The sequence below is a fragment of the Galleria mellonella genome, unplaced genomic scaffold, assembly GCF_026898425.1.
Source record: "Galleria mellonella isolate WM207_F2 unplaced genomic scaffold, CSIRO_AGI_GalMel_v1 utg28, whole genome shotgun sequence".
Lineage (NCBI taxonomy): Eukaryota > Metazoa > Arthropoda > Insecta > Lepidoptera > Pyralidae > Galleria > Galleria mellonella.
Window position 1 is genome coordinate 3285773 of NW_026442064.1, and position 22708 is coordinate 3308480.

Sequence of the window (22708 nt, forward strand, 5' to 3'; positions counted from 1 at the left end):
TTTACAATGAATTATTAAAATAGATATTTTATTTTTTAGATATTGGTGCCACTGATTTGCCTTCAATGATTCATAGAGTCATAAAATATATGGTTATAATAGTTAAAAAAAAAAACACATTGGATTAAAAAAAATATTTTATTCAAAGTATTCTTATAGGTAAATAAAGCTAGTTACATTATAACAAGAGATCATGTTGTTTTAATGGTAAAATTTTACAACATTTAATGTAATAATTAATATCAAAGTAAATCAATTCCATAGAACTATGTAGATGTGTAGGATTACAAATTATCACATTGTAATTTGTAATCCTACACATCTGGCATATTGGCAGCAAATTAAAGTAAATATTATAACTGCAAACATAAAAATATTAACCTAAATAAATAAAATGAAAATACTAGTCTAAATAAAAAGAAAATATCCAAATACTAATCCAGATAAAAAAAATAAATGAAAACTAAATTAATGCTGCCACAATAGAAGTCAAAACATAACTATTCTCTCACAATAAATTACAACTTGTCTAGTGCTGATACAATATTACTGACAACAATTAAAAAGTTATACTCAATCGATCATAGCCAACACTAGAAAATTAATTGCAACTATCCTTGTTGCAGACTAGTTTAAATTCAATATTAATGGAATTATTGGGATCGATATCTATAAACTTACCTCTAAAATTTAAATAATAAAATAATTTATTGGTACCTTTAACTATAGGTATGGAACTTAACTAAAAAATAACAAATAACAGAAATATTTTAACAATATAGCTTTTTTTTAAGGTAAATGGCAACAACGTATTGTCAATACTCACTATGTGGTTCTCTGCGTTTGGCCACCGTTGCATCATCCTTGCTCGTGTTGTTACTGGTGTTTTTCGCAACGTTCAATGACATGTCGTCCGCGTCGGGATCTTGGGTTTGCGAATTAGCATTCCTTATCCTGACCGATCTCCTGGGTGCCACGTTGTCGTCCTTGGAACTGACATTCTTCAGGCGTTTAGTGTTCTCACGTTTTTGAATTTTCTTCTTTGGTGTTTTTTTTTCCTGACGAAGGATCGGAATCTTTTGGAAAGAAGTCGTCAATGTTTATGCGTTCTAAAACGACAACTGGCTGCAGATTCTTGTCAACGTGCAGATCTGAAATTAAATTTTGTTGTTACAAAAAGCAATATTTAATAGTGACCGCAGTTAGGCTTTAGAGATGTTTTGTTGCATCATCCTTGCTCGTGTTGTTACTGGTGTTTTTCGCAACGTTCAATGACATGTCGTCCTCGTCGGGATCTTGGGTTTGCGAATTAGCATTCCTTATCCTGACCGATCTCCTGGGTGCTACGTTGTCGTCCTTGGAACTGACATTCTTCAGGCGTTTAGTGTTCTCACGTTTTTGAATTTTCTTCTTTGGTGTTTTGTTTTTCCTGACGGAGGATCGGAATCTTTTGGAAAGAAGTCGTCAATGTTTATGCGTTCTAAAACGACAACTGGCTGCAGATTCTTGTCAACGTGCAGATCTGAAATTAAATTTTGTTGTTACAAAAAGCAATATTTAATAGTGACCGCAGTTAGGCTTTAGAGATGTTTTGTTGCATCATCCTTGCTCGTGTTGTTACTGGTGTTTTTCGCAACGTTCAATGACATGTCGTCCTCGTCGGGATCTTGGGTTTGCGAATTAGCATTCCTTATCCTGACCGATCTCCTGGGTGCTACGTTGTCGTCCTTGGAACTGACATTCTTCATGCGTTTAGTGTTCTCACGTTTTTGAATTTTCTTCTTTGGTGTTTTGTTTTTCCTGACGGAAGATCGGAATCTTTTGGAAAGAAGTCGTCAATGTTTATGCGTTCTAAAACGACAACTAAGGGCCTACCATGAAGTATTTTCCGAAGTTTCGGGGACGAACGAAACAGAAATTTGATGTTAAAATTGCATAATACATGCTGTTTAAAATTATTAAAAAGGTTAAAATATCGTTCCTTTGGACTATTAGAATAGAATTTGTGATGAACGAAATGTTAAGCTCCATTTACTGGGTCGATTTTGATACGAACAAAAACACGAAATTGAGCCCGAAATTTCGGAATTTCATTTCATGGTAGACCATCAGGCTGCAGATTCTTGTCAACGTGCAGATCTGAAATTAAATTTTGTTGTTACAAAAAGCAATATTTAATAGTGACAAAGTTTGTATAGTATTAAGACGACAGACAGTTTTGCCAGTAGTTGCCACCCATGGCAGGCGGATTGGCAACCGCAATTAGGCTTTAGAGATGTTTCAAGAGGGACGCTGCTGTCTATGGGAAGGCATGGCCTATTCTATGCCGGGATCGCACGGCCAAAACCTACAAAACCTAATATTTGTATTACCATTTATTAACTAATACTCACTATGTGGTTCTCTGCGTTTGGCCACCGTTGCATCATCCTTGCTCGTGTTGTTACTGGTGTTTTTCGCAACGTTCAATGACATGTCGTCCTCGTCGGGATCTTGGGTTTGCGAATTAGCATTCCTTATCCTGACCGATCTCCTGGGTGCCACGTTGTCGTCCTTGGAACTGACATTCTTCAGGCGTTTAGTGTTCTCACGTTTTTGAATTTTCTTCTTTGGTTTTTTTTTTTTCCTGACGGAGGATCGGAATCTTTTGGAAAGAAGTCGTCAATGTTTATGCGTTCTAAAACGGCAACTGGCTGCAGATTCTTGTCAACGTGCAGATCTGAAATTAAATTTTGTTGTTACAAAAAGCAATATTTAATAGTGACCGCAGTTAGGCTTTAGAGATGTTTTGTTGCATCATCCTTGCTCGTGTTGTTACTGGTGTTTTTCGCAACGTTCAATGACATGTCGTCCTCGTCGGGATCTTGGGTTTGCGAATTAGCATTCCTTATCCTGACCGATCTCCTGGGTGCTACGTTGTCGTCCTTGGAACTGACATTCTTCAGGCGTTTAGTGTTCTCACGTTTTTGAATTTTCTTCTTTGGTGTTTTGTTTTTCCTGACGGAGGATCGGAATCTTTTGGAAAGAAGTCGTCAATGTTTATGCGTTCTAAAACGACAACTGGCTGCAGATTCTTGTCAACGTGCAGATCTGAAATTAAATTTTGTTGTTACAAAAAGCAATATTTAATAGTGACAAAGTTTGTATAGTATTAAGACGACAGACAGTTTTGCCAGTAGTTGCCACCCATGGCAGGCGGATTGGCAACCGCAGTTAGGCTTTAGAGATGTTTCAAGAGGGACGCTGCTGTCTATGGGAAGGCATGGCCTATTCTATGCCGGGATCGCACGGCCAAAACCTACAAAACCTAATATTTGTATTACCATTTATTAACTAATACTCACTATGTGGTTCTCTGCGTTTGGCCACCGTTGCATCATCCTTGCTCGTGTTGTTACTGGTGTTTTTCGCAACGTTCAATGACATGTCGTCCTCGTCGGGATCTTGGGTTTGCGAATTAGCATTCCTTATCCTGACCGATCTCCTGGGTGCCACGTTGTCGTCCTTGGAACTGACATTCTTCAGGCGTTTAGTGTTCTCACGTTTTTGAATTTTCTTCTTTGGTGTTTTTTTTTCCTGACGGAGGATCGGAATCTTTTGGAAAGAAGTTGTCAATGTTTATGCGTTCTAAAACGATAACTGGCTGCAGATTATTGTCAACGTGCAGATCTGAAATTAAATTTTGTTGTTACAAAAAGCAATATTTAATAGTGACAAAGTTTGTATAGTATTAAGACGACAGACAGTTTTGCCAGTAGTTGCCACCCATGGCAGGCGGATTGGCAACCGCAGTTAGGCTTTAGAGATGTTTCAAGAGGGACGCTGCTGTCTATGGGAAGGCATGGCCTATTCTATGCCGGGATCGCACGGCCAAAACCTACAAAACCTAATATTTGTATTACCATTTATTAACTAATACTCACTATGTGGTTCTCTGCGTTTGGCCACCGTTGCATCATCCTTGCTCGTGTTGTTACTGGTGTTTTTCGCAACGTTCAATGACATGTCGTCCTCGTCGGGATCTTGGGTTTGCGAATTAGCATTCCTTAACTTGACCGATCTCCTGGGTGCCACGTTGTCGTCCTTGAAACAGACATTCTTCAGGCGTTTAGTGTTCTCACGTTTTTGAATTTTCTTCTTTGGTGTTTTGTTTTTCCTGACAGAGGATCGGAATCTTTTGGAAAAAAGTCGTCAATGTTTATGCGTTCTAAAACGACAACTGGCTGCAGATTCTTGTCAACGTGCAGATCTGAAATTAAATTTTGTTGTTACAAAAAGCAATATTTAATAGTGACAAAGTTTGTATAGTATTAAGACGACAGACAGTTTTGCCAGTAGTTGCCACCCATGGCAGGCGGATTGGCAACCGCAGTTAGGCTTTAGAGATGTTTCAAGAGGGACGCTGCTGTCTATGGGAAGGCATGGCCTATTCTATGCCGGGATCGCACGGCCAAAACCTACAAAACCTAATATTTGTATTACCATTTATTAACTAATACTCACTATGTGGTTCTCTGCGTTTGGCCACCGTTGCATCATCCTTGCTCGTGTTGTTACTGGTGTTTTTCGCAACGTTCAATGACATGTCGTCCTCGTCGGGATCTTGGGTTTGCGAATTAGCATTCCTTATCCTGACCGATCTCCTGGGTGCCACGTTGTCGTCCTTGGAACTGACATTCTTCAGGCGTTTAGTGTTCTCACGTTTTTGAATTTTCTTCTTTGGTGTTTTTTTTTCCTGACGGAGGATCGGAATCTTTTGGAAAGAAGTTGTCAATGTTTATGCGTTCTAAAACGATAACTGGCTGCAGATTATTGTCAACGTGCAGATCTGAAATTAAATTTTGTTGTTACAAAAAGCAATATTTAATAGTGACAAAGTTTGTATAGTATTAAGACGACAGACAGTTTTGCCAGTAGTTGCCACCCATGGCAGGCGGATTGGCAACCGCAGTTAGGCTTTAGAGATGTTTCAAGAGGGACGCTGCTGTCTATGGGAAGGCATGGCCTATTCTATGCCGGGATCGCACGGCCAAAACCTACAAAACCTAATATTTGTATTACCATTTATTAACTAATACTCACTATGTGGTTCTCTGCGTTTGGCCACCGTTGCATCATCCTTGCTCGTGTTGTTACTGGTGTTTTTCGCAACGTTCAATGACATGTCGTCCTCATCGGGATCTTGGGTTTGCGAATTAGCATTCCTTATCCTGACCGATCTCCTGGGTGCCACGTTGTCGTCCTTGGAACTGACATTCTTCAGGCGTTTAGTGTTCTCACGTTTTTGAATTTTCTTCTTTGGTGTTTTTTTTTTCCTGACGGAGGATCGGAATCTTTTGGAAAGAAGTCGTCAATGTTTATGCGTTCTAAAACGACAACTGGCTGCAGATTCTTGTCAACGTGCAGATCTGAAATTAAATTTTGTTGTTACAAAAAGCAATATTTAATAGTGACCGCAGTTAGGCTTTAGAGATGTTTTGTTGCATCATCCTTGCTCGTGTTGTTACTGGTGTTTTTCGCAACGTTCAATGACATGTCGTCCTCGTCGGGATCTTGGGTTTGCGAATTAGCATTCCTTATCCTGACCGATCTCCTGGGTGCCACGTTGTCGTCCTTGAAACAGACATTCTTCAGGCGTTTAGTGTTCTCACGTTTTTGAATTTTCTTCTTTGGTGTTTTGTTTTTCCTGACGGAGGATCGGAATCTTTTGGAAAAAAGTCATCAATGTTTATGCGTTCTAAAACGACAACTGGCTGCAGATTCTTGTCAACGTGCAGATCTGAAATTAAATTTTGTTGTTACAAAAAGCAATATTTAATAGTGACAAAGTTTGTATAGTATTAAGACGACAGACAGTTTTGCTAGTAGTTGCCACCCATGGCAGGCGGATTGGCAACCGCAGTTAGGCTTTAGAGATGTTTTAAGAGGGACGCTGCTGTCTATGGGAAGGCATGGCCTATTCTATGCCGGGATCGCACGGCCAAAACCTACAAAACCTAATATTTGTATTACCATTTATTAATATGAATAAAACAATGAAAGTAGGTCGTCGGTGCGCCATTGTCATTATCACTGTTCAATTAACGGGAATATTATTGTTAGTAGGATATTTGTCCTTATGATATTCTACTATGTTGAACATCATTGATATATTTAGTAGTAGTCTGCCAAAGATATTAGAAGCGGCTCAGAAATATCTAGAATCAGGTTATTAAACCTGTAAAAAACTGTAAAAAAAACCTGTAAAAAAATATATTAACATTTATTATAACTTTGTATGTTAGCACACTAGACTTATAACATTGATTTGGCTTTTGCTGTTATAATGTTGTAATTATTTTTAATGAATAAATAAATAAATGTTATTAATATTGTAAACGTGAGGTTAGAATGTTTGTTACTCAAACACGCTTAAACGGCTGAAAAGATTTCAATGAAATTTAGTATACGGATACTTCACAAACAATCAGTGGCATGAAGCTTAAGCAGCATGGAATAAATACCCAAATCACTATGCAAATGTTTAAAATAATTTTCAACTAGATAGATGATTTAACAAAAATAATTTATTGGTACCGTTAACTATATGGAACTTAACTAAAAAATAACAAATAACAGAAATATTTTGAAACTGACATTCTTCAGGCGTTTAGTGTTCTCACGTTTTTGAATTATCTTCTTTGGTGTTTTGTTTTTCCTGACGGAGGATCGGAATCTTTTGGAAAGAAGTCGTCAATGTTTATGCGTTCTAAAACGACAACTGGCTGCAGATTCATGTCAACGTGCAGATCTGAAATTAAATTTTGTTGTTACAAAAAGCAATATTTAATAGTGACAAAGTTTGTATAGTATTAAGACGACAGACAGTTTTGCCAGTAGTTGCCGCCCATGGCAGGCGGATTGGCAACCGCAGTTAGGCTTTAGAGATGTTTTAAGAGGGACGCTGCTGTCTATGGGAAGGCATGGCCTATTCTATGCCGGGATCGCACGGCCAAAACCTACAAATTTGTATATATATAATAAATATATTTATCACAATTATTACATGAACTATTTCTACCTAATATTTGTATTACCATTTATTAATATAAATAAAACAATGAAAGTAGGTCGTCGGTGCGCCATTGTCATTATCACTGTTGAATTAACGGGAATATTATTGTTAGTAGGATATTTGTCCTTCTGATATTCTACTATGTCGAACATCATTGATATATTTAGTAGTAGTCTGCCAAAGATATTAGAAGCGGCTCAGAAATATGTAAAATTAGGTTAAATACATTTGTTATAACTTTGTATGTTAGCACACTAGACTTATAACATTGATTTGGCTTTTGCTGTTATAATGTTGTAATTATTTTTAATGAATAAATAAATAAATGTTATTAATATTGTAAACGTGAGGTTAGAATGTTTATTACTCAAACACGCTTAAACGGCTGAAAAGATTTCAATGAAATTTAGTATACGGATACTTCACAAACAATCAATGACATGAAGCTTAAGCAGCATGGAATAAATATCCAAATCACTATGCAAATGTTTAAAATAATTTTCAACTAGGTAGATGATTTAACAAAAATAATTTATTGGTACCTTTAACTATATGGGACTTGACTAAAAAATAACAAATAACAGAAATATTTTAACAATATAACTTTTTTTTAAGCTAAACGGCAACAATGTATCGTCACTACTCACTATGTGGTTCTCTGCTCTTGGCCACCGTTGCATCATCCTTGCTGGTGTTGTTACTGGCGTTTTTCGCAACGTTCAATGGCATGTCGTCCTTGTCGGGATCTTGGGTTTGCGAATTAGCATTTCTTAACCTGACCGATCTCCTGGGTGCCACGATGTCGTCCTTGAAACTGACATTCTTCAGGCGTTTAGTGTTCTCGCCTTTTTGAATTTTCTTCTTTGGTGTTTTTTTTCCTGACGGAGGATCGGAATCTTTTGGAAAGAAGTCGTCAATATTTATGCGTTCTAAAACGACAACTGGCTGCAGATTCATGTCAACGTGCAGATCTGAAATTAAATTTTGTTGTTACAAAAAGCAATATTTAATAGTGACAAAGTTTGTATAGTATTAAGACGACAGACAGTTTTGCCAGTAGTTGCCGCCCATGGCAGGCGAATTGGCAACCGCAGTTAGGCTTTAGAGATGTTTTAAGAGGGACGCTGCTGTCTATGGGAAGGCATGGCCTATTCTATGCCGGGATCGCACGGCCAAAACCTACAAATTTGTATATATATAATAAATATATTTATCACAATTATTAAATGAACAATTTCTACCTAATATTTGTATTACCATTTATTAATATAAATAAAACAATGAAAGTAGGTCGTCGGTGCGCCATTGTCATTATCACTGTTGAATTAACGGGAATATTATTGTTAGTAGGATATTTGTCCTTCTGATATTCTACTATGTCGAACATCATTGATATATTTAGTAGTAGTCTGCCAAAGATATTAGAAGCGGCTCAGAAATATGTAGAATCAGGTTAAATACATTTGTTATAACTTTGTATGTTAGCACACTAGACTTATAACATTGATTTGGCTTTTGCTGTTATAATATTGTAATTATTTTTAATGAATAAATAAATAAATGTTATTAATATTGTAAACGTGAGGTTAGAATGTTTATTACTCAAACACGCTTAAACGGCTGAAAAGATTTAAATGAAATTTAGTATACGGATACTTCACAAACAATCAATGGCATGAAGCTTAAGCAGCATGGAATAAATATCCAAATCACTATGCAAATGTTTAAAATAATTTTCAACTAGGTAGATGATTTAACAAAAATAATTTATTGGTACCTTTAACTATATGGAACTTGACTAAAAAATAACAAATAACAGAAATATTTTAACAATATAACTTTTTTTTAAGCTAAACGGCAACAATGTATCGTCACTACTCACTATGTGGTTCTCTGCTCTTGGCCACCGTTGCATCATCCTTGCTGGTGTTGTTACTGGCGTTTTTCGCAACGTTCAATGGCATGTCGTCCTTGTCGGGATCTTGGGTTTGCGAATTAGCATTTCTTAACCTGACCGATCTCCTGGGTGCCACGATGTCGTCCTTGAAACTGACATTCTTCAGGCGTTTAGTGTTCTCGCCTTTTTGAATTTTCTTCTTTGGTGTTTTTTTTCCTGACGGAGGATCGGAATCTTTTGCAAAGAAGTCGTCAATATTTATGCGTTCTAAAACGACAACTGGCTGCAGATTCATGTCAACGTGCAGATCTGAAATTAAATTTTGTTGTTACAAAAAGCAATATTTAATAGTGACAAAGTTTGTATAGTATTAAGACGACAGACAGTTTTGCCAGTAGTTGCCGCCCATGGCAGGCGGATTGGCAACCGCAGTTAGGCTTTAGAGATGTTTTAAGAGGGACGCTGCTGTCTATGGGAAGGCATGGCCTATTCTATGCCGGGATCGCACGGCCAAAACCTACAAATTTGTATATATATAATAAATATATTTATCACAATTATTAAATGAACTATTTGTACCTAATATTTGTATTACTATTTATTAATATAAATAAAACAATGAAAGTAGGTCGTCGGTGCGCCATTGTCATTATCACTGTTGAATTAACAGGAATATTATTGTTAGTAGGATATTTGTCTTTATGATATTCTACTATGTTGAACATCATTGATATATTTAGTAGTAGTCTGCCAAAGATATTAGAAGCGGCTCAGAAATATGTAGAATCAGGTTAAATACATTTGTTATAACTTTGTATGTTAGCACACTAGACTTATAACATTGATTTGGCTTTTGCTGTTATAATGTTGTAATTATTTTTAATGAATAAATAAATAAATGTTATTAATATTGTAAACGTGAGGTTAGAATGTTTATTACTCAAACACGCTTAAACGGCTGAAAAGATTTCAATGAAATTTAGTATACGGATACTTCACAAACAATCAATGACATGAAGCTTAAGCAGCATGGAATAAATATCCAAATCACTATGCAAATGTTTAAAATAATTTTCAACTAGGTAGATGATTTAACAAAAATAATTTATTGGTACCTTTAACTATATGGGACTTGACTAAAAAATAACAAATAACAGAAATATTTTAACAATATAACTTTTTTTTAAGCTAAACGGCAACAATGTATCGTCACTACTCACTATGTGGTTCTCTGCTCTTGGCCACCGTTGCATCATCCTTGCTGGTGTTGTTACTGGCGTTTTTCGCAACGTTCAATGGCATGTCGTCCTTGTCGGGATCTTGGGTTTGCGAATTAGCATTTCTTAACCTGACCGATCTCCTGGGTGCCACGATGTCGTCCTTGAAACTGACATTCTTCAGGCGTTTAGTGTTCTCGCCTTTTTGAATTTTCTTCTTTGGTGTTTTTTTCCTGACGGAGGATCGGAATCTTTTGCAAAGAAGTCGTCAATATTTATGCGTTCTAAAACGACAACTGGCTGCAGATTCATGTCAACGTGTAGATCTGAAATTAAATTTTGTTGTTACAAAAAGCAATATTTAATAGTGACAAAGTTTGTATAGTATTAAGACGACAGACAGTTTTGCCAGTAGTTGCCGCCCATGGCAGGCGGATTGGCAACCGCAGTTAGGCTTTAGAGATGTTTTAAGAGGGACGCTGCTGTCTATGGGAAGGCATGGCCTATTCTATGCCGAGATCGCACGGCCAAAACCTACAAATTTGTATATATATAATAAATATATTTATCACAATTATTAAATGAACTATTTGTACCTAATATTTGTATTACTATTTATTAATATAAATAAAACAATGAAAGTAGGTCGTCGGTGCGCCATTGTCATTATCACTGTTGAATTAACAGGAATATTATTGTTAGTAGGATATTTGTCTTTATGATATTCTACTATGTTGAACATCATTGATATATTTAGTAGTAGTCTGCCAAAGATATTAGAAGCGGCTCAGAAATATGTAGAATCAGGTTAAATACATTTGTTATAACTTTGTATGTTAGCACACTAGACTTATAACATTGATTTGGCTTTTGCTGTTATAATGTTGTAATTATTTTTAATGAATAAATAAATAAATGTTATTAATATTGTAAACGTGAGGTTAGAATGTTTATTACTCAAACACGCTTAAACGGCTGAAAAGATTTCAATGAAATTTAGTATACGGATACTTCACAAACAATCAATGACATGAAGCTTAAGCAGCATGGAATAAATATCCAAATCACTATGCAAATGTTTAAAATAATTTTCAACTAGGTAGATGATTTAACAAAAATAATTTATTGGTACCTTTAACTATATGGGACTTGACTAAAAAATAACAAATAACAGAAATATTTTAACAATATAACTTTTTTTTAAGCTAAACGGCAACAATGTATCGTCACTACTCACTATGTGGTTCTCTGCTCTTGGCCACCGTTGCATCATCCTTGCTGGTGTTGTTACTGGCGTTTTTCGCAACGTTCAATGGCATGTCGTCCTTGTCGGGATCTTGGGTTTGCGAATTAGCATTTCTTAACCTGACCGATCTCCTGGGTGCCACGATGTCGTCCTTGAAACTGACATTCTTCAGGCGTTTAGTGTTCTCGCCTTTTTGAATTTTCTTCTTTGGTGTTTTTTTCCTGACGGAGGATCGGAATCTTTTGGAAAGAAGTCGTCAATATTTATGCGTTCTAAAACGACAACTGGCTGCAGATTCATGTCAACGTGCAGATCTGAAATTAAATTTTGTTGTTACAAAAAGCAATATTTAATAATGACAAAGTTTGTATAGTATTAAGACGACAGACAGTTTTGCCAGTAGTTGCCGCCCATGGCAGGCGGATTAGCAACCGCAGTTAAGCTTTAGAGATGTTTTAAGAGGGACGCTGCCGTCTATGGGAAGACATGGCCTATTCTATGCCGGGATCGCACGGCCAAAACCTACAAATTTGTATATATATAATAAATATATTTATCACAATTATTAAATGAACTATTTCTACCTAATATATGTATTAACATTTATTAATATAAATAAAACAATGAAAGTAGGTCGTCGGTGCGCCATTGTCATTATCACTGTTGAATTAACAGGAATATTATTGTTAGTAGGATATTTGTCTTTATGATATTCTACTATGTTGAACATCATTGATATATTTAGTAGTAGTCTGCCAAAGATATTAGAAGCGGCTCAGAAATATGTAGAATCAGGTTAAATACATTTGTTATAACTTTGTATGTTAGCACACTAGACTTATAACATTGATTTGGCTTTTGCTGTTATAATGTTGTAATTATTTTTAATGAATAAATAAATAAATGTTATTAATATTGTAAACGTGAGGTTAGAATGTTTATTACTCAAACACGCTTAAACGGCTGAAAAGATTTCAATGAAATTTAGTATACGGATACTTCACAAACAATCAATGACATGAAGCTTAAGCAGCATGGAATAAATATCCAAATCACTATGCAAATGTTTAAAATAATTTTCAACTAGGTAGATGATTTAACAAAAATAATTTATTGGTACCTTTAACTATATGGGACTTGACTAAAAAATAACAAATAACAGAAATATTTTAACAATATAACTTTTTTTTAAGCTAAACGGCAACAATGTATCGTCACTACTCACTATGTGGTTCTCTGCTCTTGGCCACCGTTGCATCATCCTTGCTGGTGTTGTTACTGGCGTTTTTCGCAACGTTCAATGGCATGTCGTCCTTGTCGGGATCTTGGGTTTGCGAATTAGCATTTCTTAACCTGACCGATCTCCTGGGTGCCACGATGTCGTCCTTGAAACTGACATTCTTCAGGCGTTTAGTGTTCTCGCCTTTTTGAATTTTCTTCTTTGGTGTTTTTTTTCCTGACGGAGGATCGGAATCTTTTGCAAAGAAGTCGTCAATATTTATGCGTTCTAAAACGACAACTGGCTGCAGATTCATGTCAACGTGCAGATCTGAAATTAAATTTTGTTGTTACAAAAAGCAATATTTAATAGTGACAAAGTTTGTATAGTATTAAGACGACAGACAGTTTTGCCAGTAGTTGCCGCCCATGGCAGGCGGATTGGCAACCGCAGTTAGGCTTTAGAGATGTTTTAAGAGGGACGCTGCTGTCTATGGGAAGGCATGGCCTATTCTATGCCGAGATCGCACGGCCAAAACCTACAAATTTGTATATATATAATAAATATATTTATCACAATTATTAAATGAACTATTTGTACCTAATATTTGTATTACTATTTATTAATATAAATAAAACAATGAAAGTAGGTCGTCGGTGCGCCATTGTCATTATCACTGTTGAATTAACAGGAATATTATTGTTAGTAGGATATTTGTCTTTATGATATTCTACTATGTTGAACATCATTGATATATTTAGTAGTAGTCTGCCAAAGATATTAGAAGCGGCTCAGAAATATGTAGAATCAGGTTAAATACATTTGTTATAACTTTGTATGTTAGCACACTAGACTTATAACATTGATTTGGCTTTTGCTGTTATAATGTTGTAATTATTTTTAATGAATAAATAAATAAATGTTATTAATATTGTAAACGTGAGGTTAGAATGTTTATTACTCAAACACGCTTAAACGGCTGAAAAGATTTCAATGAAATTTAGTATACGGATACTTCACAAACAATCAATGACATGAAGCTTAAGCAGCATGGAATAAATATCCAAATCACTATGCAAATGTTTAAAATAATTTTCAACTAGGTAGATGATTTAACAAAAATAATTTATTGGTACCTTTAACTATATGGGACTTGACTAAAAAATAACAAATAACAGAAATATTTTAACAATATAACTTTTTTTTAAGCTAAACGGCAACAATGTATCGTCACTACTCACTATGTGGTTCTCTGCTCTTGGCCACCGTTGCATCATCCTTGCTGGTGTTGTTACTGGCGTTTTTCGCAACGTTCAATGGCATGTCGTCCTTGTCGGGATCTTGGGTTTGCGAATTAGCATTTCTTAACCTGACCGATCTCCTGGGTGCCACGATGTCGTCCTTGAAACTGACATTCTTCAGGCGTTTAGTGTTCTCGCCTTTTTGAATTTTCTTCTTTGGTGTTTTTTTTCCTGACGGAGGATCGGAATCTTTTGCAAAGAAGTCGTCAATATTTATGCGTTCTAAAACGACAACTGGCTGCAGATTCATGTCAACGTGTAGATCTGAAATTAAATTTTGTTGTTACAAAAAGCAATATTTAATAATGACAAAGTTTGTATAGTATTAAGACGACAGACAGTTTTGCCAGTAGTTGCCGCCCATGGCAGGCGGATTAGCAACCGCAGTTAAGCTTTAGAGATGTTTTAAGAGGGACGCTGCCGTCTATGGGAAGACATGGCCTATTCTATGCCGGGATCGCACGGCCAAAACCTACAAATTTGTATATATATAATAAATATATTTATCACAATTATTAAATGAACTATTTCTACCTAATATATGTATTAACATTTATTAATATAAATAAAACAATGAAAGTAGGTCGTCGGTGCGCCATTGTCATTATCACTGTTGAATTAACAGGAATATTATTGTTAGTAGGATATTTGTCTTTATGATATTCTACTATGTTGAACATCATTGATATATTTAGTAGTAGTCTGCCAAAGATATTAGAAGCGGCTCAGAAATATGTAGAATCAGGTTAAATACATTTGTTATAACTTTGTATGTTAGCACACTAGACTTATAACATTGATTTGGCTTTTGCTGTTATAATGTTGTAATTATTTTTAATGAATAAGTAAATAAATGTTATTAATATTGTAAACGTGAAGTTAGAATGTTTGTTACTCAAACACGCTTAAACGGCTGTAAAGATTTAAATGAAATTTAGTATAAGGATATTTCACAAACAATCAGTGGCATGAAGCTTAAGCAGCATGGAATAAATACCCAAATTATTGACATTTTATTTATACTTGACATAATGAAGCATGAGCACTTGCGCCAAGCAATAAAAAACACGTATTTAAATCCACTTATACTTTTATTATATTTATCTATTACAATTTCCTCAGCCATATATATTACTTATTTTACACACACACCAGAGAGAATCATACCGCGCCCTCTCGCTCACTCTACCGTAACTTATCTTTCGTTGTCTATGCCTAATGTTGCAATTATTAAAAATAATAATTGTGGAGGCTGGAGATACAAAACAATTAAACTCAACACTCTTCCTCAGCTTCCACCACTATTATTCCCAACTTGCATATCAACTCAATTAAAGGACATTTGCCAACAGGTTTAGTAAATATATCTGCCAATTGATATTGAGATCTTATATATTCTACTTTGACTACACCTTGCTCTACTTTAGATTTAATAAAATTATACTTAATTTCCAAATGTTTTAACTTTCGCTGATCATAAGTCTGAACTGATTTTATAGTACTCTGGTTGTCTTCATATATTTTAAAGTTATCAATTACAATATTTAAATCCTTTAACAATTTTATAATCCAACAGGATTCTACACAAGCTTTACAAATAGAAATCAATTCAGCTTCAGTAGTGCTTAGGGCAACAACGGATTGTTTTTTTAGACTTCCAAATTACAGTATTTCCATATATCTTAAATATATAACCAGTAGTAGATTTTCGATCGACATCTCTACCCCAATCTGCATCAGCAAAACCAAACAAAGGAATATCACAATTATTTTTAAAAATTAAATTATAGTTAATAGTTTGCTTTACATATCTTAGAATTCTTTTTAATGCCTTCTATAACATTTCATTTGTTTTTGACTGAAATCTACTTAAATAATACACAGAATAAGCTAAATCAGGTCTAGAATTAACAGTTACATACATAAGTGAACCAATTAAAGATCTACATTGTTTTTTATATGACATATGAATATTATTATCATCTAACTTAAATTTAGGGTCCATAGGGGTATCTGAACCTTTACACTCATTCACACCATATTTTTTAAGAATAGTTTATAAGTATTTTAACTAGTTAATAAAAACAGAATCATTTTGTCTTTTAATGGAAATCCCTAAATATGTCAAATCCTCACTACCTAAATCCTTCATCCTAAATTGTGTCATTAAAAATTTCTTTATTTATCTCTATCATGTCCTTTTCAACAATCAACAATTCATCAACATACAGTAGTATATATAGGTCCTTTTTGATATATAAACAGTAGTCATTCTCACTTCTCACAAACCCATAGTCAGTCATTGCTTCAGTAAATCTGTCATACCAATTTTTTGGTGATTTTTTTCCAATTTTAATATATATTTATCTCTTTCTTGTGTTTCACATCCTTTTGGTAATTTTAAATACACCAGTTCTTCAATTTTTCCATAAAGAAAAGCTCCTTTGACATCCATTTGATTTATTTTATAATTCCTTTTTAATGCTATTGACAAGAATATCCTTAATGTTTGCATCTTTACCACCGGGGAGTACACATCTTCTATTTGGTCTTTTTGTTGATATCCTAAAACAACAAGTCTTGCTTTACATAACTCTTTATTTCCTATTTCCTTCTTCGAGAATACCCATTTTGTGTCCAATATTTTCATTCCATCTTTCCTTGGTATTTTATTCCATGTATGACTTTATTCTAAAACATTTAGCTCTTCCTTAATTGCATTTTTCCATAATTCCCTATCTTTTCTGTTATTTATTTCCTCAAAACTTTTAGGTGCATCTTTTGTCAATCTGCTATATAGTGCAAATAGAACATCATCCTCATTTTCTAAATCCATCTCATAATCCTTTTGCCATTAAGGTTTCTGTATTTTCCTTTTTACTCTTTCTATTCCTTGACTTTCCCTTTCTTGTCTTTCTTTAGCATTTCCTTGTTTGTGATTGTTATAATTTCTTCTATTCCTCATTGTTAATTCTTCATTTCTATTTTCCTCTTCTGTCTGATCATTTATTTCTTCCTTCTGTATTTCCACATCATCAAAAAACTGTTCTTGTCTTTGTGTATTTTCTTTTGTATGTGTTTCCTTTTTTCCAGGTTGGGACTTCATATTTTCATCATCACTTGACAACGGTAAGTATACTTCCTTTTTGTTCTAGCTCTCTCATCAAAGATAACATTTCTTGCACACACCACCTTGTTATTTTCTTCATCATACAGTTTATAACCCGATGTAACATAACTTAACATGATCATTTTCTTTCCAGGATTATCCAACTTTTGTCGCAGTTCTCTGGGTATATAATTATAAGCTATGCTGCCAAATACTCTCATTTTAGTGACATCTGGTTTCCAGCCTTCCCATAATTCGCTTGGAGTTTTATTTTTATTAATGGTTGGACTTCTATTTGTTACATAAGCTGCATACAGCACGGCATCACCCAAAACTCTTTTCCTAATTTTGAATCTGATAATATAATAGTTCTAACCTTATCCAGTCAAGTCCTGTTCATACATTCAGCGACACCATTCATTTCAGGATTATAGGGGACTGTGTATTCCATTTTAATTCCTTTCACTGTACAAAATTTTCTAAATTGTTCTGACATATATTCACCACCATTGTCAGATCGTAATTTTAATATTTTCCTATTTAAATGATTTGTAGCATAGTAATAATATTCTTTGAATTTTTCAAAAACTTCAGATTTATGAGTAATTAAATAAACCATAATGAGTGAAATCATGTATAAATATTACAAAATATCTATGGTTGTTACGAGAAGGAGTGTTAAAAGGTCCACATACATCAATATGAATTAATTCTAATGGCCTACTTGCTCTATGACCAACCTTATTGAAAGGCTGTCTAGTTATTTTACCAATTAAACAATGTTCACATAATGTATTTTGAATTTTATCACATTTTAAATCATTCAAATCATATACTAAATTTTTTTTAACCAAAATATTTAAATTCCTGTTAAACACCTAAATGACCGAAACACCTGTGCCATAAAGTTACTAATTCACTATTATTGTTAGATGAAGAATTATTACAACTTGACTGATCAATATGCATCTGGACTGTAAACAATGATACATCTTTATTTCTAATCAATAATAAATTGTTATTTTTGAATACTCTGACTTTGCCATTAGAGAAAGATATCATTAAGCCACAACTTTCCATTTTTGAAACAGATAAAAAATTAATTCACAAATCAGGAATTTTGTAAAGTAAACTTATTAAATCTGTTACGACAAGTTACCTTTATGTTCCCAATACCAACTGTTTGCAACATAATCCCATTCTTGGCTGCTGCAATATTTTTAGGTTCATTTAACTCAATGTAATCTGAAAAATAATTCCTATTATTGATCAAATGGTCTGTACAGCCAGAATCTATACAAAACACTATTCTGTTTTTATTTGTCTCACAGTTTAAACTTATTATCACAACTTTCCCTACAAAATGTGTTAGACTCTTCCTGATGAATATAATGTCCTTGACTTTGATAGCCATGATGCTATTTAGTTGTCCCTCGACCACGTATATGTCCTCGTCCTTGGAAACATCCACCTCCATAATTAGATACTCCTCGTCCTCCTCTATAAGCCTTCATGTTGATGTCTGACCTTTGAACTTGATTATTCTGATACATTTTACAGTTATATTGTTTGTGACCAGGTCGTCCACACTTGAAACAATTGAACGCTGAAGGAAACTGTTCATTGTCCACCTGTTTTTTACCTTTTTTCTTCCTCGCCTAGTAGCCTTTCCTTGACGAAATTTATTTTTAACTCGGGCATGGTCTCTAATGTTGTTATTACCACATCAAATGATTTGGACATGGATAGTAATATGTAGTTAATTTTTTCTTCTTCTGTTAAATCTGATCCTGCATTTCGCAATTGAGTAAATATTTCTTCTAGTTGAGTGAGATGAGTTTGCAATTTCTCCTTTTCATTATATTTTATATCTGACAACTGTCTACGCAAAAACATGCGGCTTCGAGTATTTTGTTTCATAAAATTATCCTCTAAATTCTATATCATGCAATACGCTGTATCGATGTCTTTTATATATTCGATGTGACTATCTGCGACCGAACTTATAATTATACTTCTCGCTCGTGTTTCTTTTTTCTTGTTACCCGGTACACTGGAAAACGCCGGCTCTAATATGGCGTCGACGCAATCATGTTCATCTAGTATGGCTTTCAATCGATAAAACCATGTATTATAATTCTCTCCTTCGAACTCTTTGATATTATAATTATACTCCTTACTTGAAGCCATTTTTCTTTATAATTAATTCTGCATGTACATAACTAAATTCGTGGAACACGTGGAGTCGATACCTATCATGTTTGGCGCTGCGCAGTGGAAGCGTGCTATTGACAATTTTATTTATACTTGATATAATGAAGCATGAGCACTTGCGCCAAGCAATAAAAAACACGTATTTAAATCCACTTATACTTTTATTATATTTATCTATTACAATCTCCTCAGCCATATATATTACTTATTTTAAACACACACCAGAGATTTTTTTTTTTTATTTATTCCTAACCATGGATACAAGTCCTTCAGTCGCAGACATAAATGACACACCAGAGAGAATCATACCGTGCCTTCTCGCTCACTCTACCGTAACTTATCTTTCGTTGTCTATGCCTAATGTTGCAATTATTAAAAATAATAATTGTGGAGGCTGGAGATACAAAACAATTAAACTCAACAGAAATCACTATGCAAATGTTTAAAATAATTTTCAACTAGGTAGATGATTTAAAACAATGAAAGTAGGTCGTCGGTGTGCTATTGTCATATTCACTGTTGAATTAACGGGAATATTATTGTTAGTAGGATATTTGTCCTTCTGATATTCTACTATGTTGAACATCATTGATATATTTAGTAGTAGTCTGCCAAAGATATTAGAAGCGGCTCAGAAATATCTAGAATCAGGTTAAATACATTTGTTATAACTTTGTATGTAGACACACACACACTAGACTTATAACATTGATTTGGCTTTTGCTGTTATGATGTTGTAATTATTTTTAATGAATAAGTAAATAAATGTTATTAATATTGTAAACGTGAGGTTAGAATGTTTGTTACTCAAACACGCTTAAACGGCTGAAAAGATTTAAATGAAATTTAGTATAAGGATACTTCACAAACAATCAGTGGCATGAAGCTTAAGCAGCATGGAATAAATACCCAATTCAGTATGCAAATGTTTAAAATAATTTTCAACTAAGTAGATGATTTAACAAAAATAATTTATTGGTACCTTTAACTATATGGAACTTGACTAAAAAATAACAAATAACAGAAATATTTTAACAATATAGCTTTTTTTTAAACTAAACGGCAACAATGTATCGTCAATACTCACTATGGGTTTTTTTGCGCTTGGCCACCGTTGCGTCATCTTTGCTCGTGTTGTTACTGGTATTTTTCGCAACGTTCAATGGCATGACGTCCTCCTCGGGATCTTTGGTTTGCAAATTAGCATTCCTTATCCTGACCGATCTCCTGGGTGCTACGTTGTCGTCCACCGCTTTCGTTCTGCTTTTTATTATTATTATTAATAGCTGCATAGTATTTGACATTGTTAACTTAAATAATATAATGATGCTATTAACCTGGATAATATAATGACATTGTTAGTCTAAATAAAATGATGAAGGGGTAAGAGATTGTCAGCAATGCAGACTACGAGTCATATTGTTGTCAGGTAGATCTCCACATTGGGCCCCTGGAAATCATGCTGAATTCCAGATGTATTCATTATGATGGACCAACGAACATGCCTCTTTAGACTCACCTATCATTCCTCACTGGGAGCACCCATGTATACTGATATCACAGGCGGGAAAAAATGGAAATGTAAAATCTTAATAAAATAGGTTTTTTTTTTTTGTTTTTGCTGGGTGAAAATGGTATGGTAACCCCGCCTGCACTAACGGGATACACTGGCGAAGCATCAGTTAAGGGGGATAGATGAGAATGAAAACAGGCCAGTTAGCCCATCATAATGAATTCATCAGGAATTAACCATGATAGTTTCCAGGGAGAGCCGCGAGGAGGTCGACCTGGTTGGGTATATTGTTAGCAATGGGATTCTCAGTCTCCATTACTAACAGTCCCTTTCCCCCCACCAAAGTAGTGGTCTGCAAGGCTGTGGTGACCTGATCCCTGTATTGCGCTGCCTATACATTGCGTATTTCACTGTTTCATATGAATAAAACTAAAAAATATTTTCTAGAATTTGGAAAGTTTTCTACAAAATGGCACCATGGCTAGTTTGCCAAGTGATAAGGAGTAAAAAAACTAAGGCACATTTTGGCAAAAGCGGGTAGTTCAACAAAATAAATTTAACTTTTATAACAAAAATATGTTAAAAATCTTCTATCCGATATGTAATTACATCATTTTTCAACTCTGTAATGTAGTTCTAAAAAGGAATTAAAGATAAAAAGAGAAATTAATGAAATTAATATGAATTACAGAGAAAAAAATTTTTCTTATTTTCAAAGGAGGTAGGTAGTTTTTTTTTTTTTACAACAAAATGGTGTATTGTTCAACTATACGCATATTTTACGAATTATGGAATAAATTAACCTATTTTAACAGCTAATTATTCGCGGTCAAGAAAAAAAGAAAGTAAAATCAGAGTCATATTCATTATCATTAGAGTAAACTATAATTTTTAACCTAAATAACGACATTCTAATCAAAACATAGTCGGCGTTTCCCGGTAGTAGGTATAACAAAAAAAAGAGGCAAAATAAACATTTGTTAGTGTTAGTTAAAACTGTAACTTTACCTTTTCATTTTGTAAGAGAAAGAGTGAGAACCGGAGGAGACCACGAAACAAAGTAGAGAAAGATTGAAACTTTGCTGCAATTATATATATACTGACGAAACGAACAATAGTGATGGGAGTCAAGTTGCTTTTCACTCGAGTGACTCGAGTGAAAATACTTCTTGATGCTTATCATGCCGCACGTACTCTAATTGTAGATATTCTACATTTAGTTGAATATACGGCTGCTACAACAGATTTATGGACTTCTGACAGTAATAAAGCGTACCTAACTATTACAATACATTTCATTTATAATTCAAAACTTTTTTCGCAAACTATTACTACTAGAGAGGTTACGGAGGAACATTCTTCTATTATTTTAGCAAGTGTGCTGAAGTCGATATTTGATGAGTGGCAAATTACAGAAAAAATTGTGACAATAGTATTCGATAATGCTCCGAATATAAAGAAAGTTATTTCTGAATATTTAAGTAAGAGGAACCGCTACTGTGTAGCTCATACTTTGAACTTGGCGATCATTGACTGTAAGAAAGGTAACCCTTAATTTATGGAAATTATAAATTAATGTCAATCTATAGTCACATATTTCAAACAAAGCAACAAAGCGTCTTACAAACTTATGGAAATGCAACGTACAATGGATATGGAATGTATCAAATTAAAGCAAGATGTCCCAACACGGTGGAATTTTACATATTTAATGCTAGATAGAATGCTCAAAATTAAAACTGCTTTATCAACAATCATGTCCGATATGCCTGGTTCACCAAATAATTTACAAAACTTTGAATGGGAAGTGGTTCAAGAATGCGTAGACTTTTTAAGACCTCTTGAAAAACTGACTGCAGCCTTATCCGGAGAGAAATATCCAACATTGTCTTCAGTGATTCCTTTGATTAGAAATGTTCAAGAACTAAAAAATCTTTA

The 22708-nt window shown here is 34.3% G+C and overlaps 3 protein-coding genes across 3 annotated transcripts; all 3 read right to left on the bottom strand.

The window, feature by feature from the left end:
• Positions 1–124: 124 nt before the first annotated feature.
• On the bottom strand, positions 125–11487 carry LOC128200813 (uncharacterized). Its single transcript, XM_052895466.1, has 10 exons — positions 11402–11487; positions 10172–10401; positions 8937–9260; positions 7702–8025; positions 5083–6790; positions 4504–4828; positions 3924–4249; positions 3345–3669; positions 2394–3090; positions 125–1522 (listed from the first exon to the last, which is right to left on the bottom strand). Exons 1-5 carry the CDS (start codon positions 11485–11487, stop codon positions 6672–6674), a joined length of 1083 nt encoding a protein of 360 aa, XP_052751426.1. The 3' UTR covers positions 125–1522; positions 2394–3090; positions 3345–3669; positions 3924–4249; positions 4504–4828; positions 5083–6671.
• Positions 2096–6061, bottom strand: LOC128200812 (asparagine-rich protein-like). The gene is made up of 12 exons (XM_052895465.1): positions 6057–6061; positions 5508–5704; positions 5281–5408; positions 4504–4753; positions 4122–4249; positions 3924–4083; positions 3543–3669; positions 3341–3484; positions 2819–3015; positions 2632–2719; positions 2394–2560; positions 2096–2139 (listed from the first exon to the last, which is right to left on the bottom strand). The coding sequence occupies exons 1-12, from the start codon at positions 6059–6061 to the stop codon at positions 2096–2098; spliced, it is 1635 nt and encodes a 544-aa protein (XP_052751425.1).
• LOC128200818 (uncharacterized) lies at positions 11224–21811 on the bottom strand. The gene is made up of 5 exons (XM_052895473.1): positions 21779–21811; positions 20345–20517; positions 13875–14198; positions 12640–12963; positions 11224–11728 (listed from the first exon to the last, which is right to left on the bottom strand). Exons 1-5 carry the CDS (start codon positions 21784–21786, stop codon positions 11583–11585), a joined length of 975 nt encoding a protein of 324 aa, XP_052751433.1. The 5' UTR covers positions 21787–21811; the 3' UTR covers positions 11224–11582.
• Positions 21812–22708: the final 897 nt, after the last annotated feature.